This window comes from Lupinus angustifolius, chromosome LG19, assembly GCF_001865875.1.
Source record: "Lupinus angustifolius cultivar Tanjil chromosome LG19, LupAngTanjil_v1.0, whole genome shotgun sequence".
NCBI classification, from domain to species: domain Eukaryota; kingdom Viridiplantae; phylum Streptophyta; class Magnoliopsida; order Fabales; family Fabaceae; genus Lupinus; species Lupinus angustifolius.
The window spans coordinates 594,528-612,331 of record NC_032027.1 but is presented as its reverse complement, the minus strand read 5'-3'; the positions used below and the strand labels follow the sequence as shown (position 1 = coordinate 612,331).

Here is a 17,804-nt window from a genome sequence, read left to right as displayed (position 1 = left end):
GGACTTATGAGAAGACAAACATTGTGCATTTATTAACCCTAACCTCAATTAGTTCAAGGTTTCAATCAAGTGTGTATTACTCATGGCTATGATCATGGATAATAAATTATTATTATTAGGCAATATAGTAGTTGAACCATCGATGAAAATTGGTGCTTAAAAGAATAAGGGTACGTAATAATCTTAAAAGAAAATGTGAATTAGAAAACGAAAAAAGAGAGACGTAAACAACAAATAATAGCATGTGTGGCTTGGTACAAAACCAGCTTCTACCATGGCAACACTAAAAACTTGTCCATGTTATAATAAGGATAAGAGGAAGAGGAAGTATTTTTGTAACGTAGTCATATTAGGGTTGAATTTTGAAGTATCATATTATCAAAAGAGAACTATATTTGTTGGTTCAATCATAAAATTTGATTATAACAGTGGGTTCAACCAAAAAATTTAATTGTACTAGTAGATTCAACCACAAAATTGATATATGTATTTTAATATCGGTTTAGTATAACAATTATATCCATTATAAAATTATATTTGTCAAAACTGATTGATTTTCATTTAAACCGTAATGATTGTACAATTTTCATTTAAAATTATATTTCTTTTATATGGAACGTGTCTTAATTTTACCAAATATTGATGTGATGGGCCAATCACTTAAACACTAAAAACTTAGCTTAATACTCTATACATCATTGTTCATATTGTGTTGTAGTTAATGTAATCTTTTTTGAAGTTTTAAAAATGGAAAATATGAATTTATGATGTGTATCAAGAAAAATGGATAACAAATTTTGATGGGTCGTAAAAATAAGTTACCAAATTTCATGGTTCCTACAAGTTTTAAGCAATAATCTTAAAAATAAGTTGTTCAAGTTAAGATACGATTTTAAAACTCATAATCATATTATGCATTAAACCCAAGTTGAGAATGGAGAGAATTGTGATAAAAAAACTAAATGGTGGGACATAAAAGCAACAAATCCGAAAATAGAAAATAATCAATAAAATATTTTTGCCTATATGTAATTAATATGATTATTTGCATCAAATTGTGTAATTTTTAATATGTATATGTCTTTCTATAATAATCATAATCATCCATTTTCACTTTTAATCTCCCGTCATATTGATTGAAGAATTTTAAAAAGAAACATTAATGTTGTCTTAATTAATAAATAAAAACACATTCCCCTAAAATGTATGCTTATTAAGAAGAAGTAGTGGAGTTTTTCTGTTAGGCATAAAATTAAATTGTATTGATGTAATTAATAAGAGTGTATTTTCATTTTCATGTATTATGACATGTACCTAAACTATTGACTAGTGACATGTTCTAAATCAGTTTTGTTCTTGTGTAGTTAATGTTATAAGCGTATTGATTAAGGAATACAAATTTATTAAGTCATATTTAGACATTTAAATCTATCATTTCTAGAAAATGTTAAATACATCATTTTCCAATACAAATTATATTTTTAGCTTCCTTAAACACGGCTGTAAAAGCACTTCTTATACTAAAAATTATTTATTTATAATATCATATTTATTAATGTAATATTTGTGTAGTTATTATATTTAAAGATCATAAAGTTAAGCATTTGATTAAAACATATTTACAATAAATATGATTTATTTTCCTATTCATTATTCATGATATTTTATATTTCTTAAAAAAATATTTTTTTGATAAACAAAATATATTAAAATTAGCATAAAGAATGTTAACCCAATATAAATTTATTAAGTGATCTTAAACTACTATTTCTTACTGTAAGTCATTTGTTCTAAAAACTGTGTAGTAATGTGAGTATATATATATATATATATTACTTAAATTCATATCATACTATAGAATAAATCACGTTATATTTCTTTGAATATAGAAATGTCATACAAAAACTCACATAATTAAATTGAACTTTTATTTAAATATAGAAAGTCAAACGACTACAGTGAGTAAACTTTGATTCAAATTTGATAATTTAATCAAACCAAACAACATATTTGAATTTTTTCTTAGTAATTGTGTTATTAGTTCTAGGGATACATATTTCTTGTAAATAAAAACGTGTTTTTAACATGTGCCCAAATGAGAAACATTAAAATATTTAAAACTCATGTGCATAAATACTCATGTATTCTCAGTTTTAAGTACAATTTTTTTTTTGGATAATTGAAATGTGACTTAAGAAAAACATAGCATTTTCTTTCAAGTCCTCTTAGTTCTAGACTCAACTTTGTTAAAATTTAAAGTAACGCTGATATTAACACTTTTACATTTAAATGATTACAAAGAGTAAAATTAAGCCGTTAAATTTTTATGGATTAACAAAAAAATAATAATTGTACAAACTAGAAGTCTAGAAAAAAGAACCACAATTATTCAGAGACTATAAACTAAATTGAATGCAGACACTGAAATATTTTTATTATCTTTGCTAGTGAAATTGAAGTGACTTTTCAATATACATAAATAAACCCCTTCTAATATCACTTAACAAATTATCCTATCTTTAAACAACAACCTAAACTTACCTATCATTCCATTTACAAAACAAAAAATATATATAATTAAATTGATATATTAAGATCAATCCTAGGTTTCTTTATAGATGGAATAGGAACAACATTGTTACACCTAGGACACTTAGGATTATTCTTCATTATCAATACATATGATAAACAACCAGGGCACCCTACAGCCATTGGTGATGAAATAAGATCACTTTCTTCTTCTTGGGTTTCTTTGATTGATGATGAAGATGATGAATATGAAGGTGATGTTGTTGATAATGATGATTTGAAGAATGATGTTCTTTTAATTCTTGGCACTTTCTCTACTCTTTCAAGTGCTGATTTCACCTTGTCAAGGGTGCATACACTTTGATAATTGTTTGATGGTAATGATGAAGAGAAAAGCTTTAGGTCTAGGCTTGTATCATCAAATAGATTCAAGGGTACTTTGGTAGGACAAGATGGGAAATTAAGGTCCTTTAATTTTTTTGGACTTGTTTGTTTCACTTTGAGTTTTTGTTCAAATATAGGTGCTGACTCTAATGTCTTGCACCTATGAATAGAGACTCTTCCTGTCTGCAAATATGAATAAAAATTCATCAATACACTATTTCATATATCATAAAACCTATATATACATTCATACATATATATGATATAAAAATATGAGATATGGTCCAATGAAGCAAGTCAAATAATTATATTATAAGGATGGAATCAAGCCAAATAAATATTAAGCTTAGCCTTTAAACTCTTGCTTATGAGAAAAGAATAGAGGTAAAAAGGAACTAAAATTGATAAATTATTGGTCTGTCATACATTTTTTTATTACTACCAATAATATTTTTTTACTTTTTCGGCAATGAATTAACTCCTTTTGAAGGTGTGGATGTCTCTCTCAACAATTGTTTCTCATGATTTGAAATGTAACACTGTTTTTTTTTAAATTGTTCCACTATCCTTCACTCCCTCATCAACAAGTCAAAAGAACAGAAATACTATAAATTCTAAATCAAGCATTCGATAATGAAAATCACAAATCAAAATCTAAAAACAAGTAGAGAGAGAAAAAAACAGAACAATAACACGTGGATGAATTCTGTAACATAAACTGGTGTAAAGTAGTAACAACAAAAAGACCAAACAATGAAAGAAAACCATAACAAAATATGATATAAAATTGAGACACACTGACACTTATTAAGAACACAATTCAAGGTTGTAGGAACCATGAGTTAAATTATGATCAATGGAGAATCAAGCGATTGTTTTTACTCACATTTTTAATAGTAAAAATGTGGTTTTATTGTAAAAAAGAGGATAAAAATGGAGTTAAGATCATTTTTATTAATGAAGAGGCAAATACATAACAAAATAAAGAAAAAACACAATCTCCAGTAACACATTTGTCTTTCTAATTATAATAAAATGACACTATTACCATTAAAAAACAAATGAAAAGTCATGTACTTGTTTCTCCATTAATAGAGAGGATCTTTGTTCATAAAATTAATATTATATATTATATTTTGTATTTTATTGTGTGACATTTGTCTTTCTATTAGCGGAGAGGATCTACACTCGACTTAAAGGCAGTTGAAAAGAAACACAGCAAAATTAACGAACCTGTAGGTCGAGGCGCTTCTCCCAACCACTTGGTACCTGTGAATCGAGGTCCAATTCCTGGGATTCAATGGTGGACCCACCAAGCAGGTCCCTTGTGATCAGAGCTGTTGATTTATCACCATGTGATTCATTTCCCACCACACGATGATGATGATGATGCCGTTGCTTCTCCTCCTTATCGCCGCCGCCACCACCACCACCACCACCCAGAACCCGAATCAGAGAACTCACCTCTGTAGCCATTGCTATATGTTCTCAAAGAGTTTCTAGAGAGAGAAAGTAGAGAGAGAGATGGGGTTGTTGTTCTTTCATGTGTGTGACTGTGAGAGAGTTATATACGCCAATGAAGATAGATGGTACGTTACTATAATAATTAATTTTATTATTTATTTATTTCTAGAGAATGGAAGAAAATCGAAACATGTGTTTTTTAATTTCATTAAGTGGAATTAAATTAAGCTTTATGCTTCATATATCATATATATGTGGTGTTTATGATAAACTATATCAGTATAAAAAACTTATTCACAATCAGTAAATTATTTATCATTCGTTTATGATGATTAAATATAAATATTTGATGTTGTAATGATAGTGTATAAAAAACTTTTATACTCTCGGTATATTTTTTTTCTTAATTGAAATCTGGAGTATTGAATTTTGTTAAATTAAGGTTTATGGTTTTGTTATTTGGCTATTTTGAAATTAAAAATTAATTTCATTAATTGAATCATTTATTGGGTGAAGGGTACTTATGAAAGGGTAGTGGAGGAGTGGGAAGAGAATTCAAGGAAAGGGTGGCAAGTAAGTAATGTAGCATTTAATGCAGATAAGTAGACAAATTTTGGTGCCTTAATTAGGCAAGATTTTAAAATATTTTAAATTTAAATCATTTATTTATCTTCTTCCGTTTTTGGGTAATTCAATTTTCACGAGAATTAAAGAATGGTCATATAATGACATAATGGTTTTGTATTTATTTGCTAATAATTAAAAGTTATGTATTTTTTTCGAAAATGGGTCTCTAACTTTTAATGGTTTCAAGCACTCATTAATGAACTTGGACCTTGTGTGAATGCATGACGTTAGATTTGTACTATCAACCCCTCAATAAATTTCGGTAGAATACAGTTTTGACACGTACCCGATCTCGTTAGGATTAAATATGTTGCTTCATTTTGTATTTCATTCATGTTTTTTATATTTCCCACGTATATCTTCATATCGGTGGTAATCATGTTCGAACCGGGATATGTTATAGTCTCATATATAGAATAAAAAAGTTAATGATAAATTGGAATAAAGATGGGCTATTTTGCATGTAGCAATATTTTGCAAATAGCATTGTATCCAATCAAGTAATTCCAATCCATTTCTCAATCTAATCACATATTCTTATTCCAATTCCTATTCCTATTCCAATTCCAATTCTTATTCCTATTCCTATTCCTATTCCAATTCAAACACTCGATCACGAGAAGAAGAAGAAGATGCAGATTTTCGTCAAAACTTTGACCGGAAAGACCATCACTCTCGAAGTTGAGAGCAGCGACACCATCGACAACGTCAAAGCCAAGATCCAGGTTCATTTGCTTCTTCTTCTTCTTCTTCTTCCTTATTGCATTAATTTGATGAAGTTAGGGTTTTAGTTATTTTGGTGATTTCGTTGATATATATTTACAAGTTAAGGGTTTATGACGAACTTGGTGTTCAGAAAGATTCAAAATTTGGAACTATGGGATTGTAAAGGTTAAAGCTTGAATCACATGTTTTTAGGAGAAAGTAATATAAATCATAAGAAAAATGCGATTAGAGTTACCCTTTTGGACTAGGATTATTTGGCCTTTATAAAAATTCATGCTTTATATGATATTAATAAATGTTTTATTATTTGTTGGTGTTGTTGTTAAATTCCTTTGCTTTGGATATTGGGTTCTATTAATTAGTTTATGGCTTCTCAAACCTAGTTGAATGGTTGTGACTTGTGAAAACTGTATTGGTTTTAATGGTTAGTTCAGAATTATTATAAAAACAACTTCCACATAGGACCTAAGCTGGTTTTAGTGTTCGCGAAGTAGCTTATGAAAATAAGCCCTTTAGCGGCTTATATGGGTCTGAAAAATCATATGAACAGGACGGAAATGCTGTGTAAGTGGTTATTGCAATAGGTGAACTCAAATATGCTGAAAATAAGCTCTTACAAACAGGGTTTTTTATCCATTGGTTTTTGAGGTGGCAGGATTCTTGTGCCTGAGTGTGTTTTGTATATTGTGTAGGACTCGATTTTCTACCGGGTTTGAACTTTAGGTATAAAATGATAGTGCCATTGTTATTTATAAGTTGCACCATTAATTTCTAACTGCTATTGGGATGTGTTTGTAGGACAAGGAGGGTATCCCCCCGGACCAGCAGAGGTTGATTTTTGCTGGTAAGCAGTTGGAAGATGGACGCACTCTTGCTGATTATAATATACAGAAGGAATCAACGCTTCACTTGGTTTTGAGGCTTAGGGGTGGAACCATGATTAAAGTGAAGACTCTAACTGGAAAAGAAATTGAAATCGACATCGAGCCTACTGATACCATCGACCGCATCAAGGAACGCGTTGAAGAAAAGGAGGGAATTCCTCCTGTGCAGCAGAGGTTTGTCTTTTACTTTTTCTTTTTAAAGTATGCTGATTATACTTATCTAATTCCCCGGCTGATGATTTATTTCTTAAATAAAAACATGCACATCACTTGTTAACTGTGAAAATTTGTGCTTCTGATCTTATATTTGAATTTAGTCTCCTTGTATTATTTTGGAACATAAAGGGAAAGAAGATACATGCATGTAGATAACTAGATACCATTGGTTCATTATGTTTGTACACATTTAAAGCTTCCCCGTTCAGGGCATCTTGATGATTATGTGGTCTAGAAAGTTCAGTGAAGTTGACTAAGATGTAATATTTTCAGTGATAAAATGATATAAAGTGGAGTAATAAATTCATACATAACTTAGGTTTGATCTGTCTATTATACTCTATACCTTTATAATATGATTACTGGATGCTATGTCTAGGTAAGGATACAATGTAGACAATGTTTGGAATGCTTATCCATATCGGAGAAAGCTCCTCTCTTAGTTTAATCTTAGGCGCATTGGAGTCGTAAACTACGAAAATTCAATAGATGTATACCCTTTCTTGCTAGCTTGATACATTTTCACTTTTAATGTTTTTATCCATCCATATCCATGCCTTAATACATGCAGCTTTTGAATTAGTTAGTTACTGGTAATTGTAGTGGTGCACTATTTACTTCTTTCTGCAACATGTTTATAAAGTCTGAAGAAGTTTTATTGCATAATTGAACTATTGCTGAACATTTTGAATGATGCTTATTGCTCCTTTGGCGCTTTTGACATGGAGATCTTTTATGCATATAGATTGACATGCTTTGTTGCATCAAGCATGGCCCTGCTGCTTAGTTTTTAGGCTTTTCTTTTAGTTTTCTATGAAAATGTCTAATTCCTCTTGCAATCTTCTCTCATCTCAACTAATTATATTTCTTTTATCATAAAAACAATGACACTTTGCCGTAGTGTCGGACATGCTTTACATGGTGGCAACACTTGCATGTCGAGCAAAGTCATTGATGGATGCACCACTTAGCGAGATAAATGCTTGGTTATTATTGATATCGAAAAGCAACAGTGATTTTTAATTCTCATTCCTTTCGATCGAAATATATACGTCAAGTTTCGAATGACATTTCTGTTGGCACATGGTGCAGGCTTATATATGCTGGTAAGCAACTTGCTGATGACAAAACAGCTAAAGAGTACAATATTGAAGGTGGTTCTGTCCTTCACTTAGTGCTTGCATTAAGGGGTGGTCTTTATTAGGCACAATCAATGTTTGAGCAGAAGCACATTATGTACTTGGTTTTTGTAATTTTGAGGCTATTATTGGTGGTCACTATCTTTAAGTTGTATGGTTCTGACCCATAAATTGGTCCTTATAATGAATCCTTGAACCAATATACACTGCAGAAATAGGTCTACTATGACCCTAAGCTTATATTCATCCACCAAAAGAATACAGCTTCAAATTCACTTCTTAGAACTAATCACATAAAATTAATCTCAAAAAATGTTTTTTATAGCTTCAAACTTAGTTTTAACGATGTAGATTTTAGAAAATAATAAAGGAAGTTTGTTGATCTTTACACTGAATTCAATGACACAAACTGAAAATTTTGATTAAAATCAAGAATTGTAACAAAAAACTTGTTGGACAGAGACTAAAAAAATGATAATTACATAATCAAATTAACATAGAGAATAAGTATTTAACTTATCTCCTTAAATTCATATAGTGTTTGACATGTGTCTTGTTTTTTTCTTTTATAATTTATTTTAAAATGAAGACTTCTTAAATGAAGAGAAATAAGATACATATAAAAAACTGTGTAGATTGAAGAAGATAAGTTATCTCCTGGTATGAATAAATATTTTATTCTTTAGTATTCCTTTTAACTAGTAATTAGAGATTTACTTTTGACTAAATTATACGTGCATAAATAAAAAATCAGAATACTATATCTAGACATTTACTTTATTGCTTAAAGAAATAAGGTGACATCACAATTTTAACTAAATAAAAAATACACCATATTTAAATTAGCATAATTACTAGATATTAAACATCAAATTATTTTAAAAAAATAGTATACATATTAATTAAATATAATAAAATAATAGTACTAATTTTTTTAATGATAATAAAGAGGATGAGTTATAATAAACGAGAATTGATATTTTAAGGGTATTATGGGAATAATAGTTTTTGAAAACTCTAGACTTAGTCTTGTTAAACAAAACATGAACAATTTGTCATTTCTTTTTAGAGAAAAAATATATACACCGACAATATAATTTTTTTCACATTATTACCGTATCATCTATCATTCATTTCATTCATTATTAACTCTTAAAATTATGCATAGATATTACATTATTCTTTTTTAAAACTATGGTTTTCAGTTCAATTTCAATTATGGCAAGCAGGATTTTGAAATGCCAAACATATTGCAAAAATTCAAAATAAAAAAATGTTTGGAGGTTCTAGAGGTACTTTTGCCCCTCCACAACTATATGCTAAACACATACTAAATCCATTTTATGCACATTATATCAAAGGTCATTTTACATTTGAGGGATGTGACAGGATAAATTTAATTTGGCATGAACACTATCTTTTATTGAATTAATTTTGTTTGAGCCCGAGTTTTAGCCATGACCTAATATATTAAACTTATGACAATATATTATGTCGAACCAAAGTTGAATGGACCTAATATATTGGCATAATAATATACATATGTACATTATATAATTAAATTATAGATAAAAAAGTAGAAATATAATTTACAATATATTCCAAACTAAATAATATCGACATAAATATCAATATGTTTGGGAGTTGCTCCATCACATAATCATCAACCATAATCTTCTCAATACTTCTTCTCTTTCTATAAGTTTACCTATTTAGTTTTAAAAACTAATTTATAGTTGATTGAATATTTTTATCACATTATCTAGAAAATCAAGAGTCAATGAACAAAAAGTGTTAGAAGCTTGGAGTATTAAGTGGCTAGCAACAATTTAGTTTATATGATTAGTTGAGAATAATATTATCTTCAATTTAACTCAAACATCCTAACAATATATGATTGAAACAACAAAAATGAACTATTTACTTTGGATCATTGGAAAAACGAATAGATCAAGAATGCTCTACTCTAACTCGAATGACATCCATGTAAATGTCTTCTAAAATTGTCTTGATCCCCTTCACCTGTCTTAAACACACCTTTTATTTTTTCACTCTATCATCCTTATAACACTTTTTTATTAGAAATTTATGTTAGTATTTGTCGTGAGCGAGTCTCGAACTCTCAACATATTTTACTCCATTCATTAAACTCTCAAACTACCTTGTGATTCCCTATTCCTTATAACATTTTTGTAATTTTTTGTACATTCATTATATGTTTAATAAAATTGTGTTTTGCAGATAAAAAATATTATTATAATAACTATTAATTTAAACGGTCTTATTATTATTATTATGATTATTATTATTATTATGATTATTATTATTATCTATGTCCAATCACTTATGTCTAATTTCAAAATATATTTGTTTAAAAAGAACAAGACACCAAGCTAGCAAGGTTGAAAGGACATGACACAAACCCATCCATTTCTAGATTTCAAACTCATCACAATTAATATTAGCAAGCTTGTTTTAGTTTAACTAGAGTTTTTGATTTGGAGTACTTGATATATGATAATACAATTAGATTAAATATTGGCTAAGCATAGTTTTGCTCCTTATAGTGATCTTAATTAATTATATGCACAGGATTGTCTACATGCAGGATATCTATGGTTAAAATAAAAAAATGCCCTTTCGATATTATAGAAAGGAATGGGAGAAAAACCGAGTAATGAATTTGGCCATGTTAGTGCATATGTTTATTTATTTGGGTAATTGAAGACTATAAAGTATAAACTATATTTAAGTTCCACAATTCATATCCACATTGCTTTTGTCATTCACTTCAGCAAAGTTTGGTGTTGCATGCAGCACGCTGTTAATTTCTTACATATTGTAACTTGTCCCAAATACATTATGCTTTAATTTTGATATTGTAACTCGATTAATATTGTCGATTATGTCATGCTACTAGAGAATATTCATGTATTTTCTTTTGAAAATTTAAGAAACAGACATGACATATTAGTCTTGCTTTTCAAAGTAAAAATAGGAGTTGAATAATAATCGATGCACACATAAATCTTACAATAAGAAAAGATTGAGTTAAAATTTTCTAATATATATGAAGTAGTTGATGAAAAATTCCGAAATAGTTTGTGAGAATATGCCTCTATGCTATGCATCTATCTCATTCATAAATGTTTGGTGATGATATCCTAAATGTCACTTCACATGATTTATATAATTTAGTTTTTTATTGGATTTATTTGATATTTTGAATTTAATTCATTTGCCCACTTGTGTTTTACCCATAAAATTAAAAGACAAGACAAAACTTTAGATGCCTCCTACAATATATTTTTATAAATGGCCTATCCGATTCAACCTATCTTAATTTAAAGAATGAAAAATGTGAAAGTTTGATAAACATTTTAAGGTTAAATCTCAACACGATCTCACATATTCCTTAGACATTATCTAGAGTTTAGTGACCCATCATTGTGATTGATTTGTTCCATCTAACTAGGGTTGGACCAACATTGGTTAGATAGGGAGCACATGCCCCATAACTTGGGATTTTTTTATTATTCATTTTAGTCATCTCACATTTATTTATATATTCTCTTTGTTCTCATCACTATTATTTGTATATTATCTTTCATTCTATGACCAAAAATTTCCAAATCTATTATTGAAATGAACTCAATCTAAAAGCTAGTTGATATGTAAGGGTACTTTGGATATTCGGATTTGGATTCTCAATATATAATAAGGGACCTTATATTTTCGTTATTATTTTTAATTAGCAATGAAGTTTATTAAAAAAAGAAAAGTAAAAAACTAAGAGAACAAGTAGTACTTCTATCTACAAACACAAAATTAGTTATCAAAAAGACACCCGTATGGATTCAACGTCCAATCCAAAAAAAAAAAATTAAAACTATTACAACGAATTCTTAAAATATTCGACGAATGTAAGAATATAAGTTCCATCACCTCATTATATTTTTATTATTGGTGAGAATCATTTGCTTTTACTCAATAAATATATTGTGAAACTTGAACTCTTACCTGAATTGCCAAGCAACCATTGTGTAGGAAATAGACCTTTGCAAACATGTGTTCACAATGACCAAACTCACAAAACCTTAACCAGGTGGATTGCATCCAAGGTGGTTTACAACACTTTTAACACATAGCTCATACGTCATGCATATGCAATATTAATTATATATATATATACACTTTCATTTTCTTTGCTATATATTTTCAATTTTCTTGAATCTTCTCGTTTTCTCCTTGGACTTTGTTCAGTTTGGTAGTAATTTAAAGTCTTTAATGGTAAGTAAAACCTTACTAACCAAAAAGAAAGATGTGAAGATTAGGTACCTAATGATACAATAGCATGGTTATGTTAGTTTCCCTAACATAGAGACTTAATTACATTTGCAATTTAATATAAAGTCATTTTCCTACAGTCATTTTCATGTAGGTAGATTGATGATATGTAAAATTGCATGCGGTATAGTTTTGGCATATATAGGTTAAAATTGATATTTGTTTTGTAATGAGCATCAGCTTTATATTATAAATATTCGAAAGTCACTAATTATAGGTGTTTACCTAAATTACAAGGGTTTATCACTTGTGTTTGACTTGCAAACACAACATGAAATTTAAGAATTGGGAGAATATATCTATTTAATTATCAGGGTGTGAAGTTCTCTATAAACAAAATTACATCTATAATATATATTTTTCATTAAAAAAACACATTAAGAGAAAATTTTTATACATGACTTATAATATATAGTTCATCCGTTCCACTTTAATAAACGTTTAAGGTAATGCATAATGTAGAAATTACATTTTAATTTCTTTGCCAACCAAAAAAAAGGCATAGAAATTATGATTATTAAAAGTGTTAATTACCTATATAAAATAAATTATTTTTACTAAATTACTCCTAATAACTCATACTTACAATTACCACACTCTATTTAATTTGCATTAATAATCATAAGAGCAAACATGATAAAATGTGATTATTTCTTGATTTCCTAAAGTGATGGATATGGAATAGGTGAAAATTTTCAAAGCCACAACAACTAAATAGAAACGAAAGGGAGTATTAGCCTATTAGGGAAGTTATATGTGGTTGAGATTAAAGAATAAAGTAAAGAAAGTTGTGGATTTGAGTCTCACCTACAACAAATATTAATGTACTAATAAAAGCTAGGGTCCAATGCCTATTGTTTTAGTTTAGGCTAAATTTTTAAATTCATGTTCTACATGGTGGAGTGCCTTAGTGAAGGACGAATGTGGATCAGCTGTCCCACTTTTTTGTGTCTCATTATGTTCTAAACTAATAGAAAATTGACACATAGTTAAAAAATATAGAAAATATTATTTTTTATATTATTTGGTGGATATCATTGGCTTGAGATATTGGGACAGAGAATACTGGTTTGTCGAGTATACCTATGGTTTGAAACAAAAAAAAAAAGAAAAAAAGAAACCAAGGGTTGAGAAATTTTGTGTGTGTAGCAAATGTGGCTCTCAACCAATACTCAAAGGCTTATGTCTTATGAGCTGAGAATGTTATGGAAATGGATATAGCCTTTTTCAGCATACCCTTTTCCATACACATACTATACTACATGAATCAAATCTCTCACATCATACTTAAAAGTCTAATTATCTACCAACTTTATATTAGACCTAGTAGGTTAAGAAATTTAAATTACACACTTCTGATTTATAATTTAACTACTATATTATGTTATAATCATGTTAAAAATTAATATATTATTATTAATTGATAGGTAATAAATTTGTGTTATACTTTTAAAAAATTATAAAATATATAAGTATATTACTATCAACCCTATAAGAACCTAGGGCCACACACATAAATATATGACATGTATATGGATGCAAAAGTAAACAACATCCATTTATAAATGATTGTTTATTCTACATGAGAACGAGTATTCATATTAATGACAAATGAGGATTAGCTCTCCCATGATTTGTCATTTTTCCTCTCATCACCATTCAAATGTTGACATTGAGAGACTGAAAGGGGAATATGAATGAAGATATTAAAGTTAGAGTAATATGAATGAAGATATTAAAGTTAGAGTAAATTATATTGATATTCTCTAAGTTTTAGTGAAATTATACAAATTATCTCTTCATTTTTTACACCTATAAAACCCCATAATTTATATACATATATTATACTGACTACCTCTGTATGAGAAATATGAGTGATATTTTAAATAAAAAATGATGATAAATATAATTAAGTTAAACAAAATATGATATATTATGGAAACATGTCCAAAGAGTATACGAGTCAATACATTTTTATTATTTTTATTCATTAAAAAATGGATCAATAATTCTAAAGTGATATTGTTTAAGTCACTGATATATTATATTATAACGAACAAAAAATAATAAAAATATATTAAGAGTCATATATTTGGACTTGTTTTTAAATATTACCAAACTTCATAATACTATGAGAGGAAATATGCACCTGAAATATACATGCTAGGGTGACAACCTTGTATGTATAATAACATAATAAATATTTGTTTGCACGTTAAGATTTATATGGAGGTATAATTTAGATGTTTTTCTATAAGTAACTATCACAAGTGTTTTAAAATATGAATGCGGTAACATTGTATTTTTCGTAATTATGAAAAACTGTGAGAAAATATTATAGATGCTATTATAATTGTAGATGTGATGTGGCAGAAACTATCAAAAGTATAATATTATTATAATCATAATTTCTAATATAAATGTAATTTAAAACATGGAGGCCAGAGTTGGACCATAATATGAATCTATCACTAAGATTGAGATCATTTATTCCAAATGGCGTCTCAATCTATGTCCCAAGCTAAGTCAATTAGAGTGTTTTATTTTATTACATTTTATTTTTAAATTTTTTATTTTATCCACGTATTAATATATAATTAGTTTGAGATATGAAATGAGGCAGTAGTAGTGAGGGAATAGGAAAAACCTTATGTCCACATTATTATATTATACAAGGAATAAAAACTTATGTCCTAAACTATATCCTAATTTTTATTACGTATCAATGAAAAAATACTATATTAATTATAAAATTTAACTATTCATTGTTATTAATACTAGACATAATTTTAGACAATATATTTTTTCATATTATATGCGGTCAAAAGCAAACATGAATTTTCCTTCTACTTATAACTCCCTTTGAATTCTCGAACAGCCTAGAATTTACAAAACAATGAGAACATTTATTTAGATTCAGTCAACAACTAAAACTAAAAGTACCAGTTTAAAATAATGATATGTTATCAACTGGTGATTTTCCACGTCAAGTACTGCATGTGAAAATGTGAATAATGCACTAATTAATTAATTAATTAATTACTTTTACGAGCTAGCAGTACCTTTTCTACTTGGTTGGTGTGGTAATTAGCTTACATAATCTCTGTCATATGGGTATTGAAAATATTAATACTATGTGATATATCATCATGACATCACTAATTAATATAGTGTTGTGGACTTATGGTGACTTAATCTTGCAGATTTCTGTTGTTTTTAAATGCTATACCCCCTAATGTAAGGTTCAAAAAGATTAACTTATATTGTGCATTAGAAAGTAATATACTTAATATAATTTTTCCCTACTTTGTTGTTGAGTTACTTATTCACATTCACATTACTTTTACAAATTGATGATACCTATATAACAGCATATTAAACTATTCTAAAGTCTAAAACTAAGCTAAATTTGAGAAGGTATCTACAAATACTGAGCAGAAAATTACTTAGATACTTCCGAGCTTAATGGAAACAAAATGAGATTAATATATATTATCGGTATGAGGTTTTCTACATTATTATAAAGTTAGGAAAACAAATCTTGAACCAAAAGATTTTTTAAACTTAGGAAGTATTTAGATGATTTTAATAATTAAGCTTCACTGCTTTTAATAAATTTTAAATTACATTTTCATAAAATTTAATTTTTATGGATGACAATATAAGCTATTATATTACTAAATGTGAAAATCGTCTAGTCATGTTATTCTAGCTTAACTAGATATCTCAAGTTTTAATCTCCATAAATATATTAAATATTTAGTGTGAAAAACATTGTCATTGATAATAATTTTATACGACTCAAAAAGTTTGGAGAATAGTTGTGATTCAAATCCAAATCATCTTCAGCATCTTAATCCTAAACAAAGATTTTTGTGTACAACAAAGAATCATTACATAATAGTCTAAAACAATTCCATATATAGACATTGCATTTAAATTACATCAATTTTTATTTAAATAACAGGCACTACATAAATTTCACAAAATATTTTTTAAAAGTTAACCACTATACTTGGAAAACGATGACATCATAAAACAACAATTGATATTAATGTTCACTAGGCCTAACAAAATTATTCATAGACCATGGGTCCCTACATTCTATTAATAAAAAAAATGTTTATTAAATGGATGGATAATGATTAATATTAATGTTAAATTGACTAAAATTTTCAATTGAATTATATCTTATGGACAAAATTTTCAAAACTATTATTTGCAATCCATTGTGTTGGATGAGGGCTAGGTGTGGGGTACAATTGAGGGCGACATCCGATTAAATCAAAGGACCAATGTAAGAGTTGGTTTAGTGAAGTAGAAGTCGGTTAAAGGGGTCAATGAGACAATCACTACATGGAATATGCACTAGGTCGATATCAAGATTGGTGTGTGTGTGTGGGGTGAGGGTTAATATTGGATGCTGATTTTTGGGATATGGCTTGGGTAGAAGGTGAAAACCATGATCAGTTTGTAAGCTGACATTGGGATTGGTAGGCTTAGGTAAGGGTCAATGTTAACTTGGACCAAAGGTCATGTTGGCAGCATACCCGGGGCTGAGATTGATGTATGGCTTAGGGTTGATGTCAAAGTTAAGTCAACTCGGGCTTAACGTTAGCATTGGGCTCAAAGTTAAGTAGGGTCAATGTCGAGTTGGACCCAAGGTCATGTTGGCGTCAAGCTCGAGATTGAGGTCGATGTATGGCTCATGGTTGATGTTAAAGTTAAGTTTAGTTAGACTTGATGTTGACATTGGGCTCAAAGTTAATGTGGGGTTGATTCATTGGGAATACATTAACCCTAGCGCCATGTATTAGGTATGGGTTAGATTTTGTTTCAACGATCAAAGAAATATTGACAATAATAATATAAAGTTTCATATTTGATATGCATTCATAATAAATAAGTTTATGAGATAAGTCATAGGTAAATTTGAATTTACTTACTAGATGATCATAAATATGTTCATGATTTTACTAATCCAGTCCGTTATACCTACAATTAAAATTCATCCAAATAATCCATTCGCCATTCCCAAATTTTAGTAAGCTTGTGGCTTTTATAATTATGATCACAATCCTATGTGTAGCAAGAGTTGCATGGTGGTAAATCTCAAAAAAGTAAGCAAAACTAAAACAACATTATCTTGAGTAAATAACAATTGTTTTATGGTATAATTAAAAGTATTCATTCACCTTATAAATAAAGAATTAATCCTTTTTAATTTATGATTGTCCTCCAAATGTCATTATCAGTAATCAAACGTTTAATTTTTTGGCCTATCTAAGAATTTAGTTAATTGGATATTACACAACTGGTTTATACATTGTTTTAAGTAAAAGATAGAAGGGTTCTTTAACAAAATAATAAGGAGATCCTTCTTTCTTTTCCTAAAGAAATGTCTTATTAGCTTAATTGCCAAGATAGCAATCATTTATATAATATCTACGTGACACTTTTTTAAAGAGAAATATTACATTATAAAAAT

At 28.4% G+C, this 17,804-nt stretch overlaps 2 protein-coding genes across 3 annotated transcripts; one reads left to right on the top strand and one right to left on the bottom strand.

Moving 5' to 3' along the window:
* On the bottom strand, window positions 2,566-4,467 carry LOC109333740. The gene is made up of 2 exons (XM_019569305.1): window positions 4,147-4,467; window positions 2,566-3,096 (listed from the first exon to the last, which is right to left on the bottom strand). Exons 1-2 carry the CDS (start codon window positions 4,387-4,389, stop codon window positions 2,578-2,580), a joined length of 762 nt encoding a protein of 253 aa, XP_019424850.1. The 5' UTR covers window positions 4,390-4,467; the 3' UTR covers window positions 2,566-2,577.
* Window positions 5,579-17,796, top strand: LOC109333573 (ubiquitin-NEDD8-like protein RUB2). 2 transcript variants are annotated; one of them, XM_019569075.1, is made up of 4 exons: window positions 5,579-5,729; window positions 6,529-6,788; window positions 7,923-8,045; window positions 17,785-17,796. In XM_019569075.1, exons 1-3 carry the CDS (start codon window positions 5,637-5,639, stop codon window positions 8,032-8,034), a joined length of 465 nt encoding a protein of 154 aa, XP_019424620.1. In that variant the 5' UTR covers window positions 5,579-5,636; the 3' UTR covers window positions 8,035-8,045; window positions 17,785-17,796. The 2 variants fall into 2 exon arrangements, with proteins under 2 accessions (XP_019424620.1, XP_019424619.1); XM_019569074.1 differs by lacking the exon at window positions 17,785-17,796 and having other exon boundaries at window positions 7,923-8,171.